This window comes from Myxine glutinosa, chromosome 9, assembly GCF_964187855.1.
Source record: "Myxine glutinosa chromosome 9, kmMyxGlut1.1, whole genome shotgun sequence".
Classification (NCBI taxonomy): Eukaryota; Metazoa; Chordata; class Myxini; order Myxiniformes; family Myxinidae; genus Myxine; species Myxine glutinosa.
The window spans coordinates 145,600,381-145,622,343 of record NC_136269.1 but is presented as its reverse complement, the minus strand read 5'-3'; the positions used below and the strand labels follow the sequence as shown (position 1 = coordinate 145,622,343).

General features: G+C 43.8%; 1 protein-coding gene across 1 annotated transcript in view; it reads left to right on the top strand.

Annotated features, from left to right (window-relative positions):
- PIEZO2 (piezo type mechanosensitive ion channel component 2) overlaps nucleotides 1-21,963 on the top strand; it is a 474,200-nt gene that overhangs the window by 310,499 nt on the left and 141,738 nt on the right. Inside the window, 2 exon segments of the mRNA XM_078785142.1 lie at nucleotides 11,647-11,719; nucleotides 13,475-13,602. Of these exon segments, the coding sequence (XP_078641268.1) occupies nucleotides 11,647-11,719; nucleotides 13,475-13,602 (201 nt within the window).

Sequence of the window (21,963 nt, the reverse complement as noted above, 5' to 3'; positions counted from 1 at the left end):
TGGGAGCGGAGAGGAAGACGTAGCCAGAGGTACTCCTGGGGGTGAGGAGGAGAGAGGGCAGTTCAAGGAGAGTGAGGAAGAGAGTTTTTGATAAAGATAGCCACCCCACCACCAGGCCGAGGCTCAGGTCTATCATACCGGAGGAGGGAGTAACCAGGAAGAGATATTAAGGAATCAGAGACATCTTGAAGGAGGAAAGTCTCTGTTAAGCAGATCAAGTCTGGATTGTCAGAAGCAACCTGTATGGAGAGATCAGTCAGGTTTGAGCGAAGGCCCCGGATGTTTGAGGTCCATACCGTTAATGAAGAGAGAGGGGGAGCATCGGGTACAGGACAGGGGAGGGGAGGAGTAGGGTAAGATGAAGGATGAGAGGGGGAGGTAGGGAGAGCAGTTGTTAGTGTGTCAGCGATTGCAGAAGAGTTCCAAGAAAGGGAAGGATGAGGAGGATGAAAGGTTTGAAGGTGAAGGGATGAGGCACAGAGAGGGGTTGTTTGAGAGGGGGCAGAGGAAAGAAGAAGGTTGGGGGGGGGGGGGTGGAGGTATGAGATAGAAGGGAGACGAAGTGGGGAGGAGGCAGCTTTGAGGAGGAGGGGGGAGGAGGGAGAATTGGAGAGGAATGGTATGGGGGGAGATTTGAATGGGAGGGGTTGGGGGGGAGTTTTGAAGGGGAGGAGTGAGGGGGGAGTTTAGGAGGGGAAGGGCAAGGGGGGAGTTCAGGAGTGGAAGGGCAAGGGGGGAGTTCAGGAGTGGAGGGGTAGGGGGGGAGTTTAAGAGTGGTGGGGCAAGGGGGGAGTTTAGGAGTGTAGGTGCAAGGGGAGGGATTTGGATGGGAGGGGCAAGAGGGGAGTTTAGAAAGTGGATGATTAATGAAAGACGAACATTGAAAACAAATTGGGTTTGTTGTGATTTTCAAGTTAGCAATCCGGTTCAGAATGATGGAGGAGGGATGGAATGAATGTGAATTTAGACCATGTAGTGAGGGAGACGTATAAGATATTGAATTTCTTTTTTTTGAGGTGGAATGAGTTGGAGAGGAAATTGAGAAAAGCCTTTTAAATAGGAAGAAAAACAGCGTGTTGTAAAATACCACTGAGTAAAACACTGAAGGGGAAAGGTTAAACATATTTAAATAATATTTAAACAGAACCGTGAACAATCTTATGTGCACAAAAATACCAACGGGGGGAGAGCCGAGAGGGACCACCACGAGTCACGTGAAGGGCAAACGGTGGATCGCAAGGAGTTAATGGGGGCGGGGCGAACAGCACACCTGGACAGAAAATACAGGATGAGTCAACAGTACACGTGGAGAAAGGAAAATAAATGTTTTTGGTTTTTTTTTTTTTTGTTTGGTTTTTGGGGGTGGGGGGGGGGGGGGGAGGTGGGGATTTAGAACGTTAGACAGAGTATTATGTTCGGGGTAGAAGGGAAAAAAACTAAGAGCCAAGCAAAACACGATTAAGATAACAAACACTGACGGGGGTACAACTACAAGGCCGCACACGAGGAGCAGAACACGATTAAATAATTACAAGTTACAGGAAATTCAAACCAAAAGTAACTATAATCAAAACAATAACGCATGGACGATAAAATAACGAGTTGAAATTTGACAATCTATCTGGGGAAATGGGGGAGAAACACGTGGTCGAAGAACGAACGAATGAACGAATAAGAATGAATAAACGAATGAGAACAGAGAAGGAATATGTTTTTTTTTTGGATTTTTTTGAGTTGTGATTTACACAAGGAAGAGGGCTATGGGGTGAAAAGATTGGGAAAACAGAGAACGAAAGTTATTGGATCACAAAAACACGGACCGCTGAGAGAAAAACTCTTCCCCCTCAATATCTCTTTTTTCTCTCCTCTTCCCCCTCAATATCTCTTTTTTCTCTCCTCTTCCCACTCAATATCTCTTTTTTCTCCGCTCTCCTCCTCAATATCTCTTTTTTCTCTCCTCTTCCCCCTCAATATCTCTTTTTTCTCTCCTCTTCCCCCTCAATATCTTTTTTCTCTCCTCTTCCCCCTCAATATCTCTTTTTTCTCCGCTCTCCCCCTCAATATCTCTTTTTTTCTCCTCTTCCCCCTCAATATCTCTTTTCTGTCCTCTCCCCTCAATCTCTCTTTTTTCTCTCGTCTCCCCCCTCAATATCTCGTTTTTCTCTCCTCTCCCTCCTCAATCTCTCTCTTTCTCTCCCCCTCTCTCTCGCTCTTTTTCTCATCACCCCATCACACAACCCCCAGCCCCCCCACCCATGGTCTAGCTCCGGTTTTTCCCAGCTGCTTCCTCGGTGCCTCTTGGCAGTACATGTCGTGTCTCTCTTTATTTTCAATTCCCTTTCTCTGTTTTCATTTTCCTTTGCAATGCAATACTGTCTCTTTTGTCTTGTCACTCACGCACGCAACATACATGCATGTGACGCACACATGCATGTGCCCCGCAGCACGTGCACATTCGTGACATGCCACATCACGCACACAAATCTTCTATTTAGTTTATTACCAATTAATACATCATCATCATCATAAAAATGTTTACGAGGAGTCTCTCTGTCATATCATCCGACTTGAGACTCAAAATGTTTGTACATTTATTAATACCGATGTCGTGATTGTACTAAAACTACTTTCTGTACGACAGGTATGCATCACTCTTCTCTGCAAATGCAACTCTTTATATTAAACTGGATTGCTTTGTGTCCGACGATTCCGCACATCCATACTTGTGCAGGGGGATGCAAAGTATGAGTCTACTTAAATAAATACCAAGGTTTATATCATCACGATTTCAAACACGAATTTGCCATAATATTGACGATACAGATCCATATTGTTTTATTTATTGTAGTTACTAGCAAAGGTACCCGACTTTGCCGGGCAACACAGCGTTGTTTTGCTGATGGGGATATTAAGTGAGGAGTGGGGAGAGAGAGAGGACGGGGACTGGGAGAGAGGAGGAGGTGGAGAGAGAGGACGGGAGGAGAGTCGGAGAAGGGGAGGAGGGGGAGAAGGGAGGGAAAGGGAATGGGAGAGGAAGGGAGATAAGAGAAGGGAGGAGATTAGGGGGTGCAGAAGTACGGGGAGGGGGTGCAGGGTGAGGGAAGTGAGCTGGGAGCGTGGGTGGGGGGGGGGGGGGGAGGGGTGAGCAGGGATCAGAAGGATGGGTGAGAGGGGAGCAGGGGGAGAGGGAGAGGAGAGCAAGAGGAGAGTGAGAGAGGTGCAGGAGGAGAATGAGAGTTCTGCAGGAGAAGAGTGAGAGAAGTGCAGGAGGAGAGTGAGAGGGGAGCAGGAGGAGGGTTGAGCAGGGAGCAAGAGGAGGGGTGAGTGGGGAGCAGGAGGAGGGTTGAGCAGGGAGCAGGAGGAGGGGTGAGTGGGGGAGCAGGAAGAGAGTGAGATGGGTGCAGAAGGAGAGTGAGAGGGGAGCAGGAGGATGGTTGAGCAGGAAGCAGAAGTAGGGTTGAGCAGGGAGCAGGAGGATGAGTGAGAGGGGTGCAGAAGGAGAGTGAGACGGGTGCAGAAGGAGAGTGAGCAGGGAGCAGGAGGACGTGATATCATGCCTCAATATGCAAATTTTACGGTATCATCAAGGTGTGTAATCCCTCAAAAACATCAGATTTCCCCCAAACTTATTTTAGCGAAGCGTAACAACCTCAGGTGCATCCATTAGTACAATCACGTGTGTAACATAAGCCTTGGAGATAGAGCGTCATCCTGCTTACACGTGCATGCATGGTATTTGCCTGCAGAGAGCACAGAACTATGCAATTTCATTTTTAAACATCCGGTTTTCACCAGATTTGTTTTAGTTTTGTGTGGAGCACCTCGATGGACCTCTAAAATGTAAATATAAGTCAAGTAGACCCCACGAATAAGCAGTCCCCAAAGGAGAGAGGGCGCTGGGCCAAGCAGTTTAATGCATAGTATATACTACCCCTTTAGAAGCAATTCACAGCCTTGCATGGCTTATTTTAAAAGAAATTAGAATTGTTCATAAATTTCACAGAATTTGTTTTCACTGAGTCTTAATCTACTTTTGTGACTACCAGAAAAGAAACTAGAATTTTCTTCCGAGTTAAAATGAGGCTGTGAGGCCAGTGGGAAGTGCATGGAAAAAGGAGCCCTGTCTACTGTATCATCATGTCTTGCAAAAGCAGCTTGTAGAGCGCACTCTCATTAATTATCTTTAACAAATGGGTGTTTATGTTGACCAAATATGCAGTTTTCATTCCTTTGATGTGCATGCAAAGTTTGGGGATGCTACATTTCATGGTTTTGGAGATATGGAGGACACACACATAAATCATAGAAATACCTCGGAGTAGAAGAGGGCCACCAATTATGTCGCAAACAAATGCGCAAAACAATTACCGAAGACTGAACTATGTAGAACGAAGCTGATCCTGAAAACATACCTCTCCCCAAGAAACAAAATCAAAGCCATAAACCAGCTCGCAGTACCAGTGTTCCAATATTGCTGCGGAATAATAAACTGGGCCAAATCAGAAATCAACAAGTTAGACATCCAAACAAGAAAACTCTTTACCACCCACAAAATGTTCTACAAAAACCAGTGCATCCCGAGAATGTACCTGCCGAGACAAGGACAAAGAGGCAAGATTGAGTTCAACCAAGTGTACAGAATGACAACTGTAGGATTGGCCGAATACGTGAAAACTGCAATGACTAACAAATCCAATTTGTAAGTGAACACGAAGCAACAACCCAGCAAAGGTATCCCTAACCCACCTAGCAAATAATTTCCAAAGGCAGATGTGAATTTAAGATGTCACACAAAAAAAAATCTGAAACGAGTACAGCCCCATAAATTGCAAAAGCGAAGAAAGAAAAATGTAAAATGAAATAACAGATATACACCAACAACTGGGAAAACTATAAAAGAGCAGGAAGGTATAAATAAAAGAGTTGGACAGATTGAGAGTACACAAAGAGGGCTCTTTGGAATGATTAAGAAGAGGTCAGCTCAACTGGGATGGAGAACGAGTCAATAAATGCCCAAGATCAAGGACACGACACCAATGGCTTTACGAAAATGGTGGGACTAAGTTAATCGGACAAGTGTAGGTTCTGCGAGGTAGAAACAGAAAGTACGAGCCACTTCCTATCAGGATGTGAAAAACTCATGTCAGAACAGCTGTATACAAAAAGGCACAACAAGGTATGTCGATTAATCCACTGGCACATCTGCAAAAGTCTCAGTATCCCAGTTCCCTGGCCTCTCGCCTAGTTAATTACGTATGCAGGCATTTCACTTCCCAGCTGATTTTAATTTTACTTTTCATAATATGCGAATTACATGTCCATGCACATGTGAAATACAGTTTGAAAGGTTGGGAGAAAACCAAAAGTTTATTATTATTATTATTATTATTATTATTAAATACCACTATTTCCTTTCCTCTGCATTATAAGAATGTACCTTCCTTGTGTGGTGTATAGTAGACTGCTGCCACGATCGCTCAGACCAAATCATGCATTACCTTGTTTCCTCTGCTTGAGTTCCAATCAAAATGTACCTTCATTTAATGATAGACGATGCACTGTTCAGTCTTCAAATGTACACCAGAGGCCTATGAAGCTAAAGAGCTTTGCGGAACGAAACAAATAGCAGCGATTTCTGGCCTGTTGAAGGGAAAGGTGTAGCCTAGGTAATTGGTGGTGCTTGTGACGCTGGGAGAGAGAAGGGGGGAGGGGGGGGGGTGGAGAAGGAGGGAGTTGGGGAGGAAGGCCTTGGCCTGAAGAATGGGTGGCGCTTTTGGCACACACATGAACTGACCTTTATATATAAGAAGATATATATTGTTACGGATCTCAGAGACGGCACTCCCCTTAGCAAGGGGGGGTTAATCCCCTTGGCCTGTTAAGCTGGCCGTCTCTGGTCCTGGTACTTGTAACGCTCTTTTGCGGGGTGGAATTGATCAGGGTTATTGATCAAGGTGTTCTCCCGAATACCTTTACCAATCCCTCCGCAAAACAGGGTGACAAGTACCGCTCGAACCACGGACAAGATGGTATTTTCCGAGCGGTTTAGCAATCTGCGGCTCGAGCCGTTATCAAGAGACTAAACCCGATTCCGAGCGTTGGCCGAATCGTGCCACAGGTACTCAATTGAAAGAAGGGACGAAAGCGATCGGATGAGAGGAAGCCAAAGAACCAACAAGGGTAAAGGAAGAACACAGGTTTATTTCTATACTAAAAGAGGAAACGAAAGAAGGGCATTTACAAGGAGGAAAAAGCAGATACACAGGGCAAGCCTTAAAACAGTCTTAATTATCAACGCCCAGACAGAACAAACACAGACTTACACGAAAGGGGAATAGCAGGCAGGAATCACTGGAAGAAGGAGAAGGTCCAGGTGGGACAACAGGGCTGGAAGGTTCGGCAGGGCACAGCAAGGAGGTCCGCTCCAGGTCCACGCTCCGGGCTGGAAGCGAGCAGCCAGCGGCAGGTCCACGTAGTCGTTTTACGCGGTAGGGCTTTTTGAAGCAGCTTGTCACAGAGCTCCGCGCAGCTTCGTCTCTCTCTGCCTTCTTCGTCCAACTCTCTTCCAACTCATCCAACCTAAAAAGGCTTCGCGCTCCCGCTTATATTGGGTTTGTTCCAAATCAATGCACGCTTAATGGAGACACGCCCACGATGGTACCTCGCCAGCCCTGGTTGGTCGGTGGGGGCTCGCTGACTCCGCCTCGGGTGGTGCGTCGGCGTGCCACGCCCGTGATCTGGCGGTTCCGCCCCCTTCTTCCACGGCTGGACCGCATGGCTAATGGCGGCTTGGGGCAATCAAACGAGCCAAACCAAGGGGCAGCGAAAGCTGCCCGACTGTCACTTTGAAGCGTGGGTGAGGCGATTTGGGGAAATTGAAAGGGACCTATCTTATTTGATTAATGCAATGCAGATTCAACTATTGGGAACAGGTCCTTAACTGAAACACATAATAATGAGATAACTACGGAGAGGTCCTATGGTTCGCTACGTGTTGTTCATGGACTAACTAGGGTGCGATCTTTAACCAGCCAATTGATGGGGATATTTACAGGGGAAACATTTATAAGGGAATGCATTTACTAAAATTTACTTGTGAAGGTTCTAAAAACCGTAACAATATTTTCAAATTTCAAATCGCCCATAAAAAGAACAGAATAATGGAGTAACCAATAACCTCCTATCAAAGAGAATAGAACATTCAAATTAAATTTCACATTCTTTGCCCTCCGTTTCACAAACCTTAAATAAGGGAACATCTAATTATTATAGATGCATTGTGGGATATAAGGGGATGCATAACAGATATTTACCTCCGCCACCGAAGGTGAATGGAGGTTATGGTTTCACCTCTGTCTGTCTGTTTGTTTGTGAACAGGATGTCTCAAAAAGTTGCAAAACTTGGTGGGCAGGTTGGTGCTTGACAAGGAAGAATGGATTCAATTTTGGTGAAGATTCGAATCCGGATCCGGATCAGAGAGTTTTTTTTTTAAAGTGGTTCTTCACCATTGAGTGATTGGGCTAAAACCAATATATAGGACAATATCTCAGAAACTTACAGATGGATTTGGACATAATTTGATGGACAAACTTGTGTGTGTGTCAAGGATGAATCCATTCGATTTTGGTGAAGATCTGGATACGAGAATTTTTGAAAATTTTTAAAAGTGATGCTTCACCATTGAGTGATGGGGCCAAAAACGATATACAGCACGATATTTCAAAAGTTGTGGACGACTTATGACAAAACAAGGCGGTTGAGCTCGTTACACAACAAGAACAAGCCGATTAGATTTTGGTTCAGGTCGGAATCCAGATCTGACCTATCATTGGGATACAACACGTAACCTGTTCAGCCTGGCGGAGGTGTGCGCTCTACCCACTTCCTTTCTAGGTATGAATTGTGTTTGTGTGTGTCTGTGTGCATGCTGCACTGATAAAAATTGGTTTGATGTGTTGCAAAACACAGTCAGGGGGCTTGAAAGGACTTTCCTGCTGCGGCAGAGGATAGGAGGTACTGCGTTGTGCCCCCGATTCCCAAAGAGGGCGCAACGTTCACAGCCGTGGTCTTAACGCCATCTGCGGCAAAATAAACTGCTTTTGGCTTTTAATAATCTGTTGAGCTCACTCTTGGTGGTGACGTAATAGTGGTGGTCATGTTGGAGAATTGACTTTTCATGATTTATTTCCTAACTTCAAATTGTAGCTCTCCGGCTGTACTATGGTAGTGCAGCCGTAGTACAGAAGGCCATTATTGCTTGTGCATGGTGAACAATGCTTGTTAACAGAATGTGCTGTAAATGTCTTGATAGGCCTCGGTCTATTACAATGCCATGCACAGTTGTAGGATTTAGTTATGTAGGTATATACAGTGCATTCAGAAAGTATTCAGACCCCTTCACTTTTTTCACATTTTGTTGTGTTGCAGCCTTGTGCTGAAATCGTTTAAATTCATTTTTCCCTCAGCAATCTACACTCAATACCCCATAATGACAAAGAGAAAACAGGATTTTAGAAAGTTTTGCAAATTTATTAAAAAGAAAAAACTGAAATATCACATTGACATAAGTATTCAGACCCTTTGCTATGACACTTGAAATTTAGCTCAGGTGCCTCCCATTTCTCTTGATCATCTTTGAGATGTTTCTACACCTTGATTGGAGTCCACCTGTGGTAAATTCAATTGATTGGACATGATTTGGAAAGGCACACACCTGTCTATATGAGGTCTCACAGCTGACAATGCATATCAGAGCAAAAACCAAGCCATGAGGTCGAAGGAACTGCCTACAGCGCTCAGAGACAGGATTGTGTCGAGGCGCAGATCTGGGGAAGCCTACAAAAAAACTCTGCTGCATTGAAGGTTCCCAGGAGCACGGTGGCCTCCATAATTCTTAAATGGAAGAAGTTTGGAACAACCAGGACTCTTCCTCGAGCTGGCCGCCCGGCCAAACTGAGCAATCGGGGGAGAAGGGCCTTGGTAAGAGAGGTGATCAAGAACCCGATGGTCACTCTGGCTGAGCTCCAGTGATCCTGTGTGGAGATGGGAGAAACTTCCAGAAGGACAACCATCACTGTAACACCCCACCTATCGGGGCTTTATGGCAGAGTGGCCAGACAGAAGCCAAACAGTTCAATCTTGGTTTCATCAGACCATATAATCTTGTTTCTCACAGTCTGAGAGTCCTTTAGGTGCTTTTTTGCAAACTCCAAGCGGGCTTTCATGTGTCTTTCACTGAGGAGCGGCCTCCGTTGTTTTTTTGTTGTTTATTTTGTTTGTTTTTTGGGGGGGGGGGGGGGGTGTGTGGTTAAAACGTTAGACAAAGAGTAGATGTTCGGGGAAGTTTGGGGGAGAAGGGAAAAATCTATTCACCAAGTAAAAACAGCGAAGGAAGGAACAAACTTCGACGGGGGAAGCCTCGGGCTACAAGGCCGCACACCCGTTGCAAACAGAAACGATTAATTTATGAAAGATTAACACCGAGTAACGTCCTAGGGACACACTATAGGTACACACACTGACAGATAAATAGTTTCGACAAAATAAAATTGTGAACAATTACTTAACTTCGAAAACGTGGAGAACGTGTTCAGCTTCGAAAATCCGTGCCGTCGCCAGCCGGTTCTGGGGAATCACTGGAAATCTGAAATCCTGAATCATCATCACTCCACAGAACTCTCTGAAACCAGCCTGAATCACAGTTCCCATTTTGGGTTAAAAAGTGCAATCTGTCCTGATTGTTTTTCTTGGATAATAGAGACTTCTTAGCTCCTCTTCTTGAGGCAAAACCAGCATCATTCAACCTTCTTGTGATGGTCCTTCTGGAAAAAGTCTTGTTTTCAGCAATTCTGAACTCCTCTGACAGTTTCCGCAGGATTTTCTATCTTTTGTGGAGAACTAAGAATATTAGTCACCTGTCATCTTTGCCTGTAGTGGCTCCAGGCCTGCCAGATCCCTTCTTCCTTGCAGTAGAACGAGTTTTCTGGACCTGGAGACCTATTCTCTTTATGGTAGGCAGAGAAATATGGATGTTCTCCTTCTTCAGGAGCTTTTGGATTTCAGAATAAGTCTCGCCCGCTCGACTAGGACGAGCAATTTGATTTTTAATATCCCATCAGCATGGATCTTCTCTTTCTTTGGAGGCGTTTCTAAATTGAACCACAAAAAACATGACCTACACTAACTGTACAAGTCATAAATTAAAACAATTTAGGCACTACATATGCATATGCACTACAACACCCTAGGATCCCAAGCCAACACCCTAGGATCACAAGCCAACACCCTAGGATCCCAAGCCAACACCCTAGGATCCCAAGCCAACACCCTAGGATCCCAAGCCAGCACCCTAGGATCCCGAGCCAACACCCTAGGATCCCAAGCCAACACCCTAGGATCCCAAGCCAACACCCTAGGATCCCAAGCCAACACCCTAGGATCCCAAGCCAACACCCTAGGACCCCAAGCCAACACCCTAGGATCCCAAGCCAACACCCTAGGATCACAAGCCAACACCCTAGGATCCCAAGCCAACACCCTAGGATCCCAAGCCAACACCCTAGGATCCCAAGCCAGCACCCTAGGATGCCAAGCCAACACCCTTGGATCCCAAGTCCCTGGTGTTGGGCTAGCGGCTAGGGTGCCGGCTTAGGATCCTAGGATCCTGGGTTCGAATCTCGGTCGATCGCCGAATTAATGCCAGGGGGGTTGACTCAGCCTGTCATCCTTCCGAGGTCGGCTAATTGAGTACCAGTTCACTGGTAATTCCCTGTTTGTCGTTGAAGGCGGCAAAAAGGGTTGGCGTCAGGAAGGGCATCCGGCCGTAAAACATTGCTTCAAAAAGGGGACCAAAAAAAAAAAAAAAACAACAACTACCACGGTCCCCGAAAAGGCCAACCCCTGCTTTGCGGGAAAAATGGCCTCTAAACGGTGGTATATGCACTAACCAATCAAAAAGCATGACAACACCCTCAAAAAGCATTGCACATCTTTAAGTGTACGTGTACATGTAACTAAAATATTTTTTCAAAATTTTTTGACACACAGAACAACCCAAAACAGTCTTATCTTCTTTTTTATGTGTAACATTTTGATCTATTTTGTCTTACCTGAGATATTGGCATTTTAAGATGAAAGGCGAAAATACAGAAATTTCGTATTAATAATTTATTTTTTGAGAACAAAACTTCTTAAAACACTAATTTTTAAATATAATTTGCTGTAAACCACGTGGAGGGTTCATAGCTCCTGTAACATGTGTCATCAATTTACATGGAATATGTACTGCGCATCCATGGCTCCAAATTTGAAAAATAACAGCTTGGCTTATTTTTTCTGCCCCGGAGTGTAAATATACAGAAATACACAAACAACCAACGAATAATTTACGAACATTCATTCCTAATCCTGCTCCATAGATTTAGAAACTAAAATGAATGTTAAGGAAGACTGACATTCTTGTTCTATATTCCAATAAATGATCTCGGCATGATATTGACTCGGGTCACCGTACTTAATATCCACAATTATGTAAAATATAACCATTAGTGTTACAGTATGGAAAAAACATGACTTTGAGAACCATATTCACCTGTACAATCTTTTTTTCCTTTCATATCCCATCTCCTTTGCCATTGCTCACAGAGGAGGCTGAACCAGAAGGTGAGAAGACCAAGAAAAACAAGCAGTGGTGGCGACCCTGGGTGGATCATGCGTCCAGTAGGTGGCCCACAAGCCTCTCACTGGTGGCAGACTGGGCTGAAATCCTGAATTAGTGGAGAGAAGTTTGGGTAGAGTCCGGGTGTTTGGGCCATAGAGGGATAATTAAGGAAAATCAGAGGAGGGGATCTTAAGGGCAAAAGGAACAAAATCTCAAGGTTGGACAACTATAAAATTATTCATAACAAGCATTCTGAGTATTGCGCTGCAATACATGTCCCCTACCGGCAGTCTGTCGTCCGGAAAACTGTTGGGGAAATTACCAAAGTTCAAAGTGCCATAGCTTTGTCAAAAATGATCAAAACGTCGTGAAGTTCGAACTTGATCTGTAACTTATCATGAGGAAACCATGTACCAAGTTTGAAATCATTAGCTTTAAGAGTTTAGGAAAAAATCCGGAAAACTGTTCTTTGCGTGACGGACTGACAGACGGAGGGACGGAGTGCAAACCTATAGTCCCCTCTGGTGTACACCGGTGGGGACTAATAAGCCCGCAAGGTCTCTCCGTGGAGCAGCCTGCACGTATTGCACTATGTGTGAATTATATAATTACCAACTCACGGTCTGAGGTAACTCGGCTAGAAAATTATCCAATTTGCACCAAATAAAGTTTATGAATGGTTGCACAGACCCCTACTTCTCACTAAAAGTGGAAACAGAATGTAAATTGGAGTTAAAACAAGGAATATTAACAGCTTTGACTTACCGCACTCCAAATTATAGTCCGGAAAACTGTCGGAGAAATTAGCAAAGTTCAAAGTGCCATAACTTTGTCAAAAATGATCAAAACGTCGTGAAGTTCGAACTTGATCTGTAACTTATCATGAGGAAACCATATACCAAGTTTGAAATCATTAGCATTAAGAGTTTAGAAAAAAAGTCCGGAAAACTGTTCTTTGCGTGATGGACTGACAGACGGAGGGACAGAGTGCAAACCTATAGTCCCCTCCGGTGTACACCGGTAGGGGACTAACAAGCTTCACGACAGCTGTTGATAATACTGTATTTTCCCATCATGCTGTGCATTTGGCAGTGTAAACACCATGCTTGACAGATGGCTAAATCCACTGGTGTGGATCTCTCACCACCATGTGGTCATTTAAAATGGAACCTCTTCTTTTATGTGCACCACAAGGCTGCCGGGCAGCATCATTGGCTGAGGGCACGGCTGTACTGCTAATTAAGTGCTGTCTGTAAGTTAAGGCAGGAATTAGCAATTAGTTCAGGGTGCCGGAGATAACTCGACTACTCAGCGATGGACACCTTGGGATCTTTAACGTCCACCAACTAACGTCGGTAGACGGCACGCTCGTCCGATGTCCATCTGAGGGACGGCACACACATTGATGATTCAACCTGCCTGTGAAACACCAGGATGGCAGTTTATAGGTGGTCTGGATTTGAACCCAGACGTACCTGTAGGCCATCCTGTCAGCCCTAACATTGTACTGATGTAGTTGGTGCGGTTGAGCCATTTAACATCACCCTCTTGTTCTTGTACCAATGCTGATTCGACATCAGAAACTCATGTTTTGACTTTATCCTCAACTTTGCAAGTCAAACCTGATGTGATGTAACCTTTGACCTCATGGAACACATATTCCCTATTTTCCTCGATTCCCGATAAGCTTGGCTCCACGTCGGTGTCTAACCTGAAACAAGCTGAATCTAAAACCTGCAAAGTTCCTTCAGCTTTTTGACTTGAGGTTTAATCTCTCTGTGCTCTGATCATTTTGGTCTGTGGTTTACCTACAGTGATGCACAGTGGTGAATACTACTTGTTTGAATCGGACAGTGAAGATGAAGATGGGGAGGAAGAGGGGGAAGAGTCTGCAGAGCGAACGGGCAATGGAATGGAACCGCAGAAGAAAAGTGTGTTCCAGGTAACAGATCAAATATGGCTTGTGGAGGAGGTTAGTGAGGTTAGAATGACCATTTGTCTTTTGTTGAAATGTATTGGAAACGAAGAGGGAACAAGTTGTGCAGAATGGATGACCTGATAAAATGTAAATAATCTGGTCATTCGTTATGAGATAAGATTAGGGGAAAACCCAGGGGCTTTTGAACCGAGGAACCTTGACTTCCTGTTTCTTGTGCTGGGCTTCCTGATGAAAGACAGAAGGGTGCATAGACATGCGCACGACTGGTCGGTAGTCTAGATATGGATGGGTGATTATGGTCATGTCTGGTCGGTAGTCTAGATATGGATGGGTGATAATATGGTCCTGTCTGCTCGGTAGTCTAGGTATGGATGGGTGATTATGGTCATGACTGGTCGGTAGTCTAGGTTATGGATGGGTAAATATGGTCATGACTGCTCGGTAGTCTAGATATGGATGGGTGATTATGGTCATGACTGCTCGGTCGTCCAGGTATGGATGGGTGATTATGGTCATGACTGCTCGGTAGTCCAGGTATGGATGGGTGATTATGGGCATGACTGCTCGGTTGTCTCGGTATGGATGGGTGATTTTGGTCATGCCTTGTCGGTTGTCTAGGTATGGATGGGTGATTATGGTTATGACTGCTCGGTAGTCTAGGTATGGATGTGTGATTATGGTCCAGACTGGTCGGTAGTCCAGGTATGGATGGGTGATTATGGTCATGACTGCTTGGTAGTCTCAGTATGGATGGGTGATTGTGGTTATGACTGCTCGGTAGTCTCGGTATGGATGGGTGATTATGGTTATGACTGCTCGGTAGTCTAGGTATGGATGGGTGATTATGGTTATGACTGCTCGGTAGTCTAGGTATGGATGTGTGATTATGGTCCAGACTGCTCGGTAGTCTAAATATGGATGGGTGATTATGGTCATGACTGCTCGGTAGTCTAGGTATGGATGGGTGATTATGGTTATGACTGCTCGGTAGTCTAGGTATGGATGTGTGATTATGGTCCAGACTGGTCGGTAGTCCAGGTATGGATGGGTGATTATGGTCATGACTGCTTGGTAGTCTCAGTATGGATGGGTGATTGTGGTTATGACTGCTCGGTAGTCTCGGTATGGATGGGTGATTATGGTTATGACTGCTCGGTAGTCTAGGTATGGATGGGTGATTATGGCCATGACTGCTCGGTTGTCTAGGTATGGATGGGTGATTATGGTCATGACTGCTCGGTTGTCTAGGTATGGATGGGTGTTTATGGTCATGTCTGGTCGGTAGTCTAGGTATGGATAGGTGATTATGGTCATGTCTGGTCGGTAGTCTAGGTATGGATGGGTGATTATGGTCATGTCTGTTCGGTATTCTCGGTATGGATGGGTGATTATGGTCATAGGTGATTATGGTCATGTCTGGTTGGTAGTCCAGGTATGGATGGGTAAATATGGTCAGGTCTGCTCGGTAGTCGAGGTATGGATGGGTGATTATGGTCATGTCTGGTCGGTAGTCGAGGTATGGATAGGTGATTATGGTCATGACTGCTCGGTAGTCTCGGTATGGATGGGTGATTATGGTCATGACTGCTCGGTAATCTCGGTATGGATGGGTGATTATGGTCATGACTGGTCGGTAGTCTAGGTATGGATGGGTGATTATGGTCATGACTGCTCGGTAAGCTCGGTATGGATGGGTGATTATGGTCATGACTGGTCGGTAGTCTAGGTATGGATGGGTGATTATGGTCATGACTGCTCGGTAGTCCAGGTATGGATGGGTGATTATGGTCATGTCTGCTCGGTAGTCTCGGTATGGTTGGGTGATTATGGTAACGACTGCTCGGTAGTCTCGGTATGGATGGGTGAATATGGTCGTGTCTGGTTGGTAGTCCAGGTATGGATGGGTGATTATGGTCATGACTGGTCAGTAGTCTTGGTATGGATGGGTGATTATGGTCATGACTGGTCGGTAGTCTTGGTATGGATGGGTGATTATGGTCATGACTGCTCGGTCGTCCAGGTATGGATGGGTGATTATGGTCATATCTGCTCAGTAGTCCAGGTATGGATGGGTGATTATGGTCATGACTGGTCAGTAGTCTTGGTATGGATGGGTGAGTATGGTCATGACTGGTCGGCAGTCTTGGTATGGATGGGTGAATATGGTCATGACTGCTTGGTAGTCTAGGTATGGATGGGTGAATATGGTCATGTCTGGTCGGTAGTCTAGGTATGGATGGGTGATTATGGGCATGACTGGTCAGTAGTCTTGGTATGGATGGGTGATTACGGTCATGACTGGTCGGCAGTCTTGGTATGGATGGGTGAATATGGTCATGACTGCTTGGTAGTCTAGGTATGGATGGGTGAATATGGTCATGTCTGGTCGGTAATCTACCTATGGATGGGTGATTATGGGCATGACTGGTCGGTAGTCTCGGTATGGATGGGTGAATATGGTCATGACTGGTCAGTAGACTTGGTATGGATGGGTGAATATGGTCATGACTGGTCCGTAGTCCAGGTATGGATGGGTGATTATGGGCATGACTGGTCGGTAGTCCAGGTATGGATGGGTGATTATGGTCATGAGTGCTCGGTAGTCTAGGTATGAATGGGTGATTATGGTCATGACTGCTCGGTAGTCTAGGTATGGATGGGTGATTATGGTCATGATTGCTCGGTAGTCTCTGTATGGATGGGTGATTATGGTCATGACTGCTCGGTAGTCTCGGTATGGATGGGTCATTATGGTCATGTCTGGTTGGTAGTGTAGGTATGGATGGGTGATTATGGTCATGTCTGGTCGGTAGTCTATGTATGGATGGGTGATTATGGTCATGCCTGGTGGGTAGTCTAGGTATGGATGGGTGATTATGGTTATGACTGCTCGGTTGTCTTGGTATGGATGGGTGATTATGGTCATGACTGCTCGGTAGTCTCGGTATGGATGGGTGAATATGGTCATGACTGCTCGGTTGTCCAGGTATGGATGGGTGATTATGGTCATGACTGCTCGGGAAGTCCAGGTATGGATGGGTGATTATGGTCATGACTGCACGGTAGTCCAGGTATGGATGGGTGATTATGGTCATAACTGCTCGGTAGTCCAGGTATGGATGGGTGATTATGGTCATGACTGCTCGGTCGTCCAGGTATGGATGGGTGATTATGGTCATGACTGCTCGGTAGTCCAGGTATGGATGGGTGATTATGGTCATAACTGCTCGGTAGTCTAGGTATGGATGGGTGATTATGGTCATGACTGCTCGGTCGTCCAGGTATGGATGGGTGATTGTAGTCATGACTGCTCGGTAGTCCAGGTATGGATGGGTGATTATGGGCATGACTGCTCGGTAGTCTCGGTATGGATGGGTGATTTTGGTCATGTCTGCTCGGTAGTCTAGGTATGGATGGGTGATTATGGTTATGACTGCTCGGTAGTCTAGGTATGGATGGGTGATTATGGTCATGACTGGTCGGTAGTCCAGGTATGGATGGGTGATTATGGTCATGACTGCTCGGTAGTCCAGGTATGGATGGGTGATTATGGGCATGACTGCTCGGTCGTCTCGGTATGGATGGGTGATTTTGGTCATGTCTGCTCGGTAGTCTAGGTATGGATGGGTGATTATGTTTATGACTGCTCGGTAGTCCAGGTATGGATGGGTGATTATGGGCATGACTGCTCGGTAGTTTCGGTATGGATGGGTGATTTTGGTCATGTCTGCTCGGTAGTCTAGGTATGGATGGGTGAGATTATGGTCATGACTGGTCGGTAGTCCAGGTATGGATGGGTGATTATGGTCATGACTGGTCGGTAGTCTCGGTATGGATGGGTGATTGTGGTTTTGACTGCTTGGTAGTCTCGGTATGGATGGGTGATTTTGGTTATGACTGTGTAGGGGAATTTGTAGCTGAGACTCAAGACTCCAATGACCGGACACAGGTTTTACAAAAGGTCTGGTTTATTAACTGGTTATTCACTTCATTCCAATTACCAAATGATACCGCTTAATTCAATGGACCAGGTTAACTCTTTTCGCATGGTCCTTCTCGTTCGGCCGATGTTCCTCCGCCACTCCCGTCGGTCAGAGCTTCTGCTCACAAGTTCTTTCGACTCAACGTTTGCTCTCGTTTATATGGACAAACTGGACTTAATCCCCTGTCCGCTGAACGTTAATCCTTTCTCCGCTAATGCCCTGAGGTCATGCATGCACCAAGTCCTGGCATCAGCTCGCTCCCCTCCTGCTGTGAGTTCCGTTTACCAAACGATAGGGGGGTGCTTCAGCCAGGGGCTGTGACCAGGTGGACAAGAGATTATCATGTTCGGGCACATTCCTGACACTCATTTACGAACTCGGCTTTCACAGAGTTTGCAGGTAAAATGTATCTGCTTCGTTACCAGTGTTAATTAATAAGTTACCAGTGCCAATTAATAAGTTACACTGAGTTACACTTCCACAATTCCCTCATCTTTTTGTTTTTGTTTATATTAACCATTAATCTAAACATCAATATAAGTAAACAATCAATCACTACAAGTAAACATCATTACAAGTATAAGTAAATAATCAATCACTTTGGTAATCAAATTCCCTTGGGCATACACCGTCATCCTGCAAGAATCACAAAACATTTCGTTGGTCATTGACTCCTTCCATATCGTTCAATCTATTGCATTTGCATCACAAATATATTTTCAAAACAACACTTCACCATCACCAAGATACAACAATTTCACTTCATTTTCAAGTTTTGTAAAGCATCTGCACCATCTGGCAAAAAACGTTTGCCTCCACACAAATGTTGACTTTGTTTGAAAGGAAGGGCTGATCACTTGTGTTTGAATCCTGGTATGAAACATTTTCTCCTAATGTCTTCATAGCTCCTGCACTACTTCGTGTAGGATTTCGCTGTTGTGGTAACATTGCGGAGTCATAGACTGACCCTGCTCTCCTTGTAGCATTCTTGCCACTTTTTGCTGTAAACCATAGTAATTCCTGAACAAGGCCTTCACCCAGTTGTAGTCGACTTGCCTCCTCCCTCATTGTGAGTGGGCAGCAAGTATTGGTGTGACGTTGATTGGCCAGCAAGATGTGGAACAGGGATGCCGGATGCATCCACAATGATGTTGGGACCATGGTGTTCCGGTCATTCATGGTCCTTACCAGGAGCAACCAGCAGAATCGTGCACAGCTGTTGTGACAAGGGCACAGCCGTTTTTTTTTGCAGCTCCATGCTGGTTCCCCGGACGTTGGTGAAGTAATAACATATGTCCCCGCATTTCACAGAGGTTGCAGGTAAAATGTCGTTATCCTGCAACTTCTGATGTGGTGAATGTTCGAAGCCTTCGAACAAGAGTAAGTGATCGCCTTTCTTTCATATGTTGCAGTGTGATCCAGGCAAATGGTCACATAAATTTCCTTGGTGAAGGTAAGCATTCATCTCCAAGTTACACGGGAGAATGTCTTCATCATTCTTTGAGAAAGAGGGTGTATGCCATGATTAACTTCATTTTTTAGCCACAAATTTTCTTTCTCGAACTTCTTCCCAATTCCGTTAGCAATCCCTCCAAAATGTGATCTCGTCTTATCCTTATGCTCAGTCACATCTGAATCTGCTTTCCGCACACACTGAATCAGATAGGGTACATCTTACCATGAAATCAGCATAATCATGTATATCTTCCGACAGTTTCACATTCAACAATTTGTTGTTTTTCCTTAACACAAAAGTTATATTCATTTATATGCGTCACACAAATAATATTCAATCAGGTATGTATTTTATTACTAAACTAAGAATAGCATTGTATATGATTACAATCACAAACGGGAATACCTAATTCCCAACAACAATTTTCCCAAACCAACAAATTAAACATAATGTATTATTACCATAATTCCTCTCCACTTTTTCTTTTCCCTCTTTTTTTTTTCTAACAGTGTGTCACTCGTGGTGATATGAGTTCACTGATATTGTAATTGACACAACTCATAACATTGTCGTTATGCCATTATCTTAATTCTACTGTATTCACTATTCATTTGCAACATCACTTGATTCATTCTTTTAATCTCGGTATTATTCATATCATCATAACAATCTTTCTATTTTAGGTCCATATTTGTTTCTATTCTTATCAACCTCCTACGGTTTATCAATTTGTTCCAAAACACTGCAACCAAAGGTTTTAACCAAAGCTCTACCAAACTATTTCCAATTTGAACTCAAAATGCTAATTAAACAACAATTCAAAGAATTAACTTCAATGGGTCAACAAATTCATTTTATAAACAGATCTAATTTTCCCATCCAATAATTTTCCTTGCCAAATGTCATATTGCAACACTTTAATAAACCTTCGAAAAATGTCTCCCAAATCAATAAATTCCCTTTTTACTTCCCAAATACTCATCTGTAAATTACATATTCAATTACAGTTTTTCCCTATTTGTTCGGCCTAAATGGCCACCGAAGTGGCTGCCAACATGCAGTACCGTTTTTATCTACCAAGCAAGTATTCGTCCACATAAGATCTCTACCAAAATGTTGTTTGTAAAAAACAAATCTGGGATTTCTGATTACATGGATGCACACTCTCAGGACATTTCAGGCTGCTTGTTAACAATCCACTACGATAAATTAATTCCTTTACCCACAATCAAATAATTAGTACAAATTGAGGATATTATCCCTATCACATTCATTTATAGATTCATTATGTTGGATCTAAATTTTTTCTCCCACTGCTGCAAGGAAGAACAATAGCTCTAATAAGTCTTTGTAATATCTCACTTCATTTACCCAGCATCGAAGAATTTATTTACTATCCATTCCCATCTGTTAACCAGTGACTTTGTTTGAACTCCAAAACTTAATTTGATGAATCCCATGTGTACAGCTACCACTTATTGAAACCCATACTTTTGTAGAAAATATCCAAGTAAGTGTTTTTATTTTAAACCCCCTTAACTGTTGCTCATCCATTTCTATGCACCCAGTGAGTACTACTGACACCAGTATGCCAATATAGGTGTGCGAGTTTAACAAATATGTTGCAGGTACACGTGACATCGCGTTCTGAGTATAAATAACGTAACAGCGCGTTCATGGCTGCCCCTTGGTTTAAGATTCACAATGCATTCCGTTTTAAAACTCACAATAGTTCAAATCAGCAAGATTTTCTTTACTATTTTCCCATATCATCTATGCCTAATACACATCCATACATGCAGCACAATTTATATACTGATAAAATTCAAGTATATATATATATATATATATAAATCCATGAGCAGAGTATTCTGGGAAGTCAGTGTAAGACCTCTCCCAAATTTGGATAATTTTGTACTCCCTCATTTCCTTTTATGAAGCTCATATCCATAAATAGATGTTATTCTCATATAAATTCTATCAAAAATGGAATCCCAAAATTACTCACAATTTTACTATTAATTAATGGCTGCTCATAACCCAGCACATCAAATCTTTATATTCCATTTCCCTTGACAAAAGAGATAATGTTCATAATCAAATTATATTTCTATTTTATTTTACGGATTCTCTGGATATTCAATCCCATCCACATAAAACTATCCATTTCCAGACAGGCACACTGTCGGTGTCAACAATCTTGTAAGATTGATATACAAAACAACAAAAACAAAAACACTAACATTGACACACATAAACACACACACACATGCATTATGCGTATTTGTTTGCGTTGGAACCATTATTTACCGATCAAGATGGGTGTCAATTTTATTTCAATTTCATAAAATTTGTCCTTCAATTTTATAAATGCTAATACACAAATAGACCAAAAAGTTTATTCTTAGAAACCCCTATAATGTCACATTGAAATTACCCTTTCAGTTCCCACCATAATTTATCCAAATTTGACTACACACCCATTTGCATGTCAGTCGACCACTGACCTATCAATCATGCGGAACACTAGTCCGAAATTCCCACCTGATCATCATGTGACTCTTGTCACTTAGTTTCAAAAATTTGCAAAGCAATTGTTCCAACTTTGTAAATTTAAAATTGTGTGCCCAACATAAAAGATCCAATTTCGGCATTTGATCAATTAATTACTAATTTGCTTACAAGCAAAAGAAAGAATGAATAATTCTTGCTCCGAAAACTTTTCAGACCCAAGAATCATCGACGGTTATTCATGTTTGTCCAGTAATCTAATTTGTTGAGGCCAATCGTCATTTGGGATTTGTCGCAATGAAGGCCTAATCATTGTCTGAGGTATCGGTCAGCACTGGTACCCTTGATCTTGGTTTACCCTATTAACTTGTCTTCCTTTTGGTATACGGACATCCTCTTTTCCAATGTCCCATC